At 42.6% G+C, this 10,395-nt stretch overlaps 1 protein-coding gene across 2 annotated transcripts in view; it reads right to left on the reverse strand.

The window, feature by feature from the left end:
• Positions 1-10,395, reverse strand: part of dscaml1 (Down syndrome cell adhesion molecule like 1) — a 74,913-nt gene that overhangs the window by 24,973 nt on the left and 39,545 nt on the right. For both annotated transcript variants that reach the window (XM_070906511.1, XM_070906510.1), the window contains exons 2-7: positions 7,351-7,497; positions 6,246-6,524; positions 4,823-5,098; positions 3,819-4,118; positions 987-1,129; positions 590-719 (exon numbers count right to left, since the gene is read on the reverse strand). In XM_070906511.1, the coding sequence (XP_070762612.1) occupies positions 590-719; positions 987-1,129; positions 3,819-4,118; positions 4,823-5,098; positions 6,246-6,524; positions 7,351-7,497 (1,275 nt within the window). The remainder of the gene's footprint in view (positions 1-589; positions 720-986; positions 1,130-3,818; positions 4,119-4,822; positions 5,099-6,245; positions 6,525-7,350; positions 7,498-10,395) is intronic.

Genomic DNA, 10,395 nt, shown 5'->3' on the forward strand with positions numbered 1-10,395 from the left:
TCACACTCGACAACTTCCTAAAACAAACATGTCATGCTATCGCCGCGGAGAGCAGAGCGAAATAACATACAAGGCGACATGCAGAATATATACAGCACACACACACACTTTGTCATTCACACACATATATGCATGTGTATGGCATGCACACACACAAATCTTATACAATAGCACTCCTGCTCCATGTAATTGCTGAGTGGTTGATAGAGCGCACTAGGCCACTCCGCCCCTTAATCAGGGGTTATTAGAGGCAATGCATACAGCTTTCTTCTTTCCTCTCCCTCTGTTCCACTCACACCCTCCTGCTCCAAACCAGTCTTACTCACTTTCCATCCCTTTTACGATCACCCTCTTTTACATTCATAATTTTTTTCACTACATTTATGACCCAGTAAAACACAGCAAGACTCATATAAATTACAATTCTAGATATTATATTACTTATAGTACATTCACCTCAATGGGCAAACCCCAAACATATGCATGTCATTGCGCTATGTATGTTTTTAGAGACATCTATGTGACAGTCCATCGTAGCCGTAAGTGAAAACCTGTGAAACTCTTCCATAAAGTAATCACTTTCACTGACCTTTGACAGTGACATAGACCGTCTGTGTGATGAACAGCTGCGGCTGGATGAGCACGCTGCAGACATAGGCGCCCTCGTCCATCCCTTTCTGAACATCGCTGAGCTTCAGGGTCCCGTTCTCATACACCACCTGAACAGACATCAGCAGCGTTACATTCAGATTTAATACACGCTTGGTCTTTCTTATTCACATACAGAGCTGTGGATATAAATGAGATGATGCCAAGATCAAAACATGTCCGAGACTGATACAAAACAGAAGTTCACCCCTGATTTGCTTTGTGCGATCATTTATATGGCCATAGAAGTTCTGAATGAGCGTTTAAACAATATCTATATTCAGTTCAATTAATTAGTTCTGATTTATTTTCATTGTCTTGCAGAAAGCAAACTGCACCTGGCGATGGTTGTCAGGCAGCAGAAGCCCCTCCTTGTACCAGTTGATTGAGTAATAAGGGTACCCAATCACACGGCAGTTTATGAAAGAGTTTCTTCCTGCCACTGCAGTGATGTTCTTCATAGGCCGAATCCTCGGAGGACCTGATGGAGAGAGAGAGAGAGAGAGAGAGAAGGGCAGAGGGAGAGAGATGGAGAGAAAGAAAGAGAGATGGGTTGACCAGAGGAAGAAAAGAGAGGGGAAAAGAAGATCATTAGTTGATGGTGTCAGAAGCAGGTCGTGGAATTTTAGGAATAAACGGGAGGGGTGACAGGGGAGGGAGTTGGGGAGAAGGGACGGGAGAGAAGAGGAAAGAAGCATGTGGGGGTGTAGGAAGAGAGAGAGGTTGGGATGTCTTGCCTTAATGTTAAAAGCAAGTTCAATTCTGGAGTTTTTTCTGGAGGAGCATCTGCATACTCATACAATTTCTGACCATTACTGGCCAGATGAAACACAGCTACTCAGCTGTTTATTACGCTACCTTTATAAGATGTTAACTTGAAATACTATGAAAAGTGAAATGTTATGGTTCATGCGCCTGCTTCTCTGATAGCTCATGTTGGTAACAGACACAAAACCAAATGTAGTAATACAAGAATGCCAGACTTCAGAGCAGCAGCGATAGTGTTATTGTTTACAGGTCAGATTGGATTAGTGATGGCAATTTCATTTAATGTTACTGACATTTAAACAAACCAATGTTTAATGTAACTGACTGCACAACTAGTCTAGGAAGAGAGAGTAACAGAGAGAGGGATAGTGAGTGGGTGAAACAGATGAGAAAAACTAAAGCGACACTTAACTTCATTTTGTTCTTTATTTAAAGGCTTCCAGATTACTGGAAGGTAGCACATTGAGATGCCCAATAATAACAAAATGTCATATTTTCTTATATGAATTTTCATTCTTGCTGACCATCCGCTCCCGACTGTTTTAACCGTAGATGTATCCGACACATTTGTGTTGGGTGCAGGATCGTAGTCCCATTGCAGCCCTCCAATGCAGAACTCATCAGCTTTAACAACCTAATCTTGGACTGTTTGTGTCCGCATGTGTGCAATGCTCTTTTTATTCACTGTGGGGCATGGACAAAGTGCTGTGCATATTTCATGGCTGCATAGTGTAACAAATGCATTGTTTTCTTTGTGCTGTTATTAATGAACATGTCAACATTTGTACTGAGAACTCTATGAAGGTCATGCTACATGGCCTATAGTATTCTGAGTGGCAGTGAGACTGAGCAATTGAGCAACAGTAACCACAACATGTACTGTAATTGGTAGACTAACTGGAACAAAATGAATGTGAATGATGTCCTAAAAAATACAGATACATAACAAAAATAAAGCTTGACTGCCTCAATATGTTGGTCATGTATCATTGCCAACAGACAGGGACTGAAGGCTACGGGCAGGCAGGCAGACAGACAGTCAGACGGACACGAAATGTGTTTAGCATTACTGCAAGACACTGGGAGCTATCACTCAATCATCCGTCACTTCTTCTTCTGACCTTCTCACCATTGTTCGTCTTGTATCTTTGTTTTTGTCTCTCCTTCCAGCCCTCATACCCCCACTTCTCTCTCTCTCTCTCTCTCTCTCTTTTGCTCCCTTTCTCAGCGTGTGCTGAGCTTTGAAGTTCTGACGAGTGAAAGATGTATTATTCAGTGGCACCGTCGCACAGACACACACACGCACGCCGACACACACAAACACATCTACAGTTTACACGTGCATGTGTGTTCAACTGCGTCTGTGTGGCTCAGTATCTTTGCTGTTGGCCCCTCACTGAATGGGATAAGCTGAGTGTATCACATTTCAGTGAGTGGATAAGCATACTAGTGTGTTGCTGCTTTTTCATGAGTGGTTATGCATGTGTGTGTCTGTGTTGGTGTGCGTATTGGCTGTATTTGAGTCATTGTGTGTTGCATGCAGGGCTCTGGCTCTCAATGGGGCTCATTCTCACTCCAATGATCATTCTGGCATGTCTCCTTAGAGCAGACTCACATGTCACAACTACACATCTCACCAAACGACAGAGAAAAGAGAGAGAGAGAGAGAGAGAGAGAGAGAGAGAGAGAGAGAGAGAGACCATCGGTGTCACTCCTCATCCTTGTCGTCTAAGACGACAGTGACATCACCAGTCCTGTCACCAGAGTTCACCATCACTCCCCCAACAGACACTGGCACTCCTCTCTTCTCTCATTTCATCTATTCCCTCTCTTCCCTACGTCTCTGGCCATCTGTTTCTTTCTCTTCTAAAGTTTCTTCATCCGTTTGTCTCACATTCCCTTAATCTCCCTTCTTCTCCTTTGGCCACTCTTTCTCTCCATATGTTAAGTTACAACCTCTCTATTATAAAATGTTATCTCTCTATGTGTGTGTGTACGTACAGGTAGGTACAGTAGGTGTATTTGTTGTTTTCATGTGTTCATATGTATGTGTGCGTTCACACAGGCACATGTGCAGAGCTACAGTAAGTGAGACAACACTAAGCTTGAGGAGACAGACTGCAAGAAACAAAGAAAGAATGAGACATACAATATACACTATATGGGCTCCTGGAGGAACGAAACACTGACTGCTATATAGGTGTTAAGATTGACAGACAGAACAAAAAAGAAATAATGAAACAAGAGTAAAAATATATACAGTACATGAGAAAGCAAAACATACATACAGAGATAGAGGTAGAGATATAGAAGGGTACAGGAAAGGATATGGGTCAGGGTAGGGGTAGGGGTCAGGCTATGAGAAGCCTCTGTATGACTGATATTGAAAAGTAGACAGGCACCTCTTACGTTTATGCGCGCTTGGTACTCGGCACTACCGGCCGAGTTTCGTGCGGCGCACCGATACACTCCTCCATCGCGAATCTGCGGGCTGCTGACGTTGACGTGGCTCACAGTGCTGCCGTCGGAGAGCGTGTACTGGCTGGCTCTGACTCGCGACAGGTCCCGGGCCACAGGCTCGTCGTCCAGGGTCCAGGTGATGGTGGGAGGAGGCGCTCCTTTGGCAGCGCACATCAGAGAAAATGGTTCTCCCGGGACCACCACCCTCTCGCTGAATGAGGCAACGATACGGGGCGTACCATCTGAGAAACAATCGCAAGGCAGGAGATGTGAGATGTGAATTTAGAAACTTACACTGGATTCAAATCAGCATTATGGTGGGAAGATGGGTTAAAATGAGAGGCTGGACCTTATTTGATAAAAGACTAAATCACTACACTCTGCAAAGTGGAAGCACACGAACACATTTTTTTTCTCAAAAGTAACACTTCATATCAGTGACAACAATGAAGCTGCATGAAGTGTAACTTGTAATATAGCCAATCTTTGCTGTGCTAGAATTACCACAACCATATGAAGGTATATACTGTCTGTGTGCATATATGTTTTCAGAAGTGTGAATGAGTGTATGAATGTATGAATGAAAACGAAATCTATATAAATTGTAAGTCATTGGAGAGATTAAACTAGATGGAACTTAAGAGAAATGCTATACAATTGTCAAAGTGTCAGTTTTTTGTCAATTAAACTCTTATTACTCAGTAAATTAACGGAAATCGATCAGTTCTTCCTTGCCCCGTTAACATCCTCTCCACAATATTTTGTGGAAATACAGACAAACTGCAAACAGATATCCCGGTAACAGACGCACAACAGCAACTAACTTCTCCAGCATTCTAGGTGGATGTATATGAAATGTAAAACAAGTAATTATTGTCTCATTAAGCATAAAAAGAAACACACTCATGATTGTACACCAAACATGGTAACCCCTTTTTGTCCTCACCTTCCAGCAGTATGATGGAGAAGTCCTGGGCGGTCTGGCCCTTGCGCGTGGCAAAGCACTGGTAAGCTCCCGAGTGTCTCTTTTGTGCAGCAGAAATGAACAATGTCTCATTGTGAGCCCCCTGGATGGAAAAGTGCTGATCGGGCAGGACAGGTTCTGTGTTACGGTACCAGGACACAATAAAGTGGGGGGAACCCTGGACGGCACAGGATAGGATGACTGTACTGCTGATCCCCGTCTTCAGGTTCTTGGGCGACAAGGTGACCCGCAGTGGCTCTAGAGATGGAAGGAGAACCAAGTAGAACAGAGTTACACCTTCTCATTCACAAGTGACTACCTAAATATTGAAGGTGCAGTCCTTGTCTCAGGCAGTTCATGGGTATTACATACATTGCTGGACAAAAGCAATCTGAATTGAGCTACGCAGCGCTGGCCAGGCTACACAAATCATATTTTGGTATATTTGTTGTTTGTGTGTCAAGATATCTGCCGTTGCTTTTGCATGTGTGTGTGTGTGTGTGTGTGTGTGTGTGTGTGTGTGTGTGCTAAGCAGCAAGGAAAACCGAGACAGAAAGCCAGAAAGGGGAGAAAATGTCAGTGAGCAATAAAGCAGCTGGTGTTAAGTGCTGGAGGCTGCTGAATGTGTGTGTGCATGTGTGTGTGAGGGAGTGACAGTGCATGTGCATGTGTAAGACTTTCTTCACGGGCAATAAGTGCATGTACTGTAAGTGTGTATCCAAATGTGTGTGTGTGTGTCTGTGTCTGTGTGTGTATACCACCTTCTATGCCCTGTCATAGGAGGTTTGTGGGTTGTGCAGTGATGTGCCCCGTGGCCAGTCTGCCCAGTGTCCGCTAACTTCACCCTTTTCCCAACCACGCTCAAATTCCATCTCCTCCTCTCCACCTCCTCCACTTCCCCCCTATTCTCTCCACAAGTGTGCCGTCTTCTCTATCTGCGTCACCTCCTCACATATCTTTCAATCATACACGCAACAATATGAAATTCTTCTCTCCGTCTTTCCCTCCCTTCCCTCACATCCTCTGTAAACAGAGCGACAGGCCTGCACGACCACTGTTCTGCTCTGTCACCGGAGCGACGCCTTGCTGGGGTTTGAGAGCACAGCGGGAGAACAAGCCGTCCTTGGAGATCAAGCTCACGCTCGGGCCAGACGAGGGTGGGCGTGTAGTAGGCACAGGGCCAGGGCAAAGCCAACAGAGCTTAAATGATGTCTCCATCGCGCCTGTCTATGACCTGACATCACATTCATTACTTCTGTCCATCTCACTCTTTTGCTCCATCTGTAGTTGTCAGTGTAGAACAGCGGAGGTCAGGAGAGGTAGATGAAGTGATCAGTGATGCTTTGTTGTGTGTTGGCTCACAGGACTTGAATATTTGTATTTTATTACTTAGTTCTTTACCCACCTATGACGTTGAGGTGACCTGTCACCTCTTTGGAGCCAAAGCTGTTGGTGACCTCACAGATGTAGTTTCCACTGTCCTCGAGCCTCAAGTCGGAAATGGTGAGGCCAGTGATACGCCGCGTCCAGCGGGAGTCTGCAGGTAATGGCCGACCATCCTTTAGCCATCGGATAGTGGGGTTTGGGTATCCGGAGGCGATGCAGGGCAGCTCCACACTGTGCCCCACCTGCACCTCACCGGACTGGAAACTGTCCAGCACTGACGGGGTGGACTCCGTAGGGTCTGTAGGTGAAGTACATCACAGAAATTATGTATTTATTTAGAATCATCAGTCCTTTCACAGATTTTTAGATCCTTAAAGGAAATGTCTGTACAGTAAATATGAAGCTATCGCTAGAAGAGGGTTAGCTTAGCTTAGCACAAAGACTGGAAACAGGGGAAACAGGGGAAACAGGGGAAACAGCTAGCCTGGCTCTGTCCAAAGATAACAAAATTCACCTAACACGACACTAAAGCAAACGTTATATCTTGTTTGTTTAATCCGTGTAAAAACATTGTGCTTTTACGTGGGTTAATTGCCGCACTATTTCTTGGCCGTGTGTAGTAACTTCCCTGTCTCTGCCGGTTGTCTGGCAACTTCACAGCGACGACGAGACTCCAGGAAATGACTGGGCCTGGCCAAGAAATGGTTTGGCACATAACTGCCCATAGCACCGCACACAACGTGTTGTTTTTACACTTCGGCTTTAGTACAAATTAAACAAACATGATACAACATGCCAATTAGTGCGTTTCAGTTGTTCCCTTTGGACAGAGCCACGCTAGCTGTTTCCCCCTGTTTTTAGTATTTATGCTAAGCTAAGCTAACTATCTCCTGGCTCCATCTTGATATTTACCGTACAGAGTGGTATCAATGGTTATCAGTGGTTCTCATCTAACTCTCGGCAAGAAAGCAAATAAATGCATTTCCAAAAATGTTGAAGTATTCCTTTATAACTAAAACAACTCTGTCTAAGTCTATTGAAGAGAATAATTGTAAAAGACAAGACACATGCTTTGATTGGCATTTAGCAACTACTATGAGTAGAAAAGATAAGTTGTTGCCTACCCATAACAGAGAGCCTGGCTCCATTGCTCTGGCGAGTCTCTCCACTGTACTTGTGCTTTGTGATGCAGCGATAGGTGGACAGAGCATCTTCCTTCTGCACCTCTGAGATATACAGAGCGCCAAATGAGGTCAGGAAGAAACGGTTACCTGTGGAAGACAGCAGAGCAGGCAGAAGAGGGGAGAAGGATACGTTAGTCACCATATTTGAGTAACAAACAAGCCATTTGCATTGGGCAGCTCCACTTGCTCTGTCAGGATTAGGGTTATCTAATCAAATCCAGACAATTATTATATTTGGAAGACTGCGATTTAGTAATCATGGATTTTCTTATTATTAGATTTTTTACTGTCCACCATGGGGCTTTGCTTACTTTCTTTCTTTCTTTGGCTAAGTAATATCACTTTATGTGTCTTAAAAGTAAGGGTTAATGATTTTTTCAATTGTTTTAAAATGAGATTAGGAAACTTTTTAGGAAAAAACAAATGTCACAATCGTCCTCTTACAAATAAAAAGTTGAATCCATAAGCAATAAAATGCGCCCTTGCTAAAGTGGCTAATGCTAACAAGCGTAAGATAGATTTTTTTAGTACAGAAAAATTAAACCTTAGATCCCATACAATGTCTGGTCCACACTCTGGAAAGAACCTAACATGTAAATAAAACTTGTGTTTCACAATTCTTTTATACAAATACACAATTCTACATAAATAGTAGATGCTTGCATGTATTTTCAAGTTTTTTTCACTTTTCTAAATGTTGTAGGACACATCTCTAAACGCTCTTGATCCACGAGATCTTCTGTATTCACTGTATTCATTATTTTTCATTTTTATATGTTTGTAATTGCTGAAAAAAAACTGCTGTTGGGTGAGGGTTATGTTGGGAGAGGTGAGACATATGTGCTGTTTTTGAAGTTTTCCAGATGCCAACCTCTCCATAATGAGGTCCTCTTGACAAACTTTGAGCACATTTTCCAGAGAAATCACTGATTTCACAAGGAGAAAAAAGCAAGACTAGAATATGTACATCTTCAAAAGGCCCAACCACAGCACTTAGGTGAACACATGGGAGCTTTTAACACACTCGGTCCCATCCATCTAGTGAGATATACACAATAGAGAAAGACAGATGAGGAGAAAGAGAGAAGAGAGAGCAGAGTTATTGTAGGTGTTAATAATTGATGCATCTGTGTGTCATGGTAACAGCAGATTAGCGTCATTTTCATTTCACATCAGTGACTGCTTGGTCTTCCTCTGATTTATCTCCACGTCAATAGAGACAGCATGTGCACATGTATGTGAGAGAGAAGAAGAAAGAGAGATGGAAGGAAAAGAGACGAGGAGAGTGTATTTCAGTGTTTGATTATTTCCGCTTCTCTGAATCTTTTTGTATTCTGTTCCCCCAAAGGGTTATTTTAGACAGTGTGCACTTCGGAGTTTGTAGTAGATTGCAGATTGTTTGGTTATGCGAATGCTGGTGCTTGTGTGTGTGAACATGCTGGCTGTTGTTTGCTGTACATGATGTTTCAATGTCTCTTTGCAATGTTGACAAGAGACGACGCAGGTGCATTGAATAGTTGAATACTGGAAAGATGTGCCGCACCCACAAACACTCACACACACACACACACTCACACACACACACACACACACACACACACACACACACACACACAAGCAATAGGTAAGCACCTAGTCACAGCACAGCAACTATATTCTGAAACACTTCAGGTGTCAGCTGTTAAATGTGTTTAATTGTTGATGAAAAGAAGCTGCTGAAGTGTGAAAACTTCAGTGCTTAAGTTACAGTTGTGGTTGGTTTTAATTTTGTTCTTATATTATCATTTTTTAACCAATACAGGTAGTTAATAATCTGATTTTCTCAGTTCTTGTTCCCATGTTTCGATTAACAAAATGTTTGTTTATTGTTCAATATGTGTGTATGCATCTATGTATTTCTGCATGTATGCATGTAAAAATGTCAATACATGATTTTCTGCGTGTGTGAGTATCACTGAACATGTGTAGTATATGAATGTGTAGGCATGTATCAATAACCAAGCTTGTGTGTGTATGTGTGTGTCTCCTGCCACAATGTGAGCAACGACAATCGATGCATTTTATAGCTGCACAACTCCATCCAAAGGAGATTTATTAAAACAGAGAGGACTGGCGCCTGGCTCTCTGCCGCACACACACACACACACACACACTCTATCACTCTAACAAGACTGAGATGTGAAGAAGACTGAAGGCTTTACTTCAAGTGTCGAAGCTGACAAGTTTGACTCTAACTAAACAAAATGTGCATTATTCCACATTACAGTAGAGCTTTTCATTCATTGTTCATTTTGATTTATCAGTTGATTATTTTCTGATAATTTCATTTGTCTATAAAAAGTCAGGAAATTGTGAAAAACGGCCATCACACTTTACAAGAACCCAAATAGACATCTTCAAATTGTTTTTTGTTTTTTGTTGTGGTCAACCAACAGTCCAAAAGCCAAATATATGAAACAGTAAAAAAATTAATTATATATATATATATATATATATATATATACACACACACACACACACACACACACATATATAAGTGTCTGCCCATGCATCTGCATACATATGTGAAAGTTCACACACGTGTTTTCATGTGAGTCAGACTGTGCTGAGCGCTAAGTGACGTAAGCTGTAATTTCAAAGCCTGCCCTTTTGTTTCAACCTGGGTATTAAGCCTTACAGGATAATATGCACTTGGCGAGCAGAACCCTGTATAACACACTGCTACACCCTGTCACAACATGCCTGGAGTGAGGAAGACAGACCAGAAGGGGGTGGTGGGGGGGGGGTGAAGAAATTCAGAGATGTTTAAGAATGGAGAGAAAGGAAAGTGGTGCAGGGGACATTAATGAGAAAGAGCTTGTCAACGCTGGTTGTAAAAGGAAACTCATTCTATCATTCGTTCCTAGTTTAACCTACAGTTGGGTATTTATGTCATCAATTACCTTGCAGATGAGTTATTTCTGTATAATCTATTACTTGTTTAGT

The sequence above is a fragment of the Enoplosus armatus genome, chromosome 5, assembly GCF_043641665.1.
Source record: "Enoplosus armatus isolate fEnoArm2 chromosome 5, fEnoArm2.hap1, whole genome shotgun sequence".
Lineage (NCBI taxonomy): Eukaryota > Metazoa > Chordata > Actinopteri > Centrarchiformes > Enoplosidae > Enoplosus > Enoplosus armatus.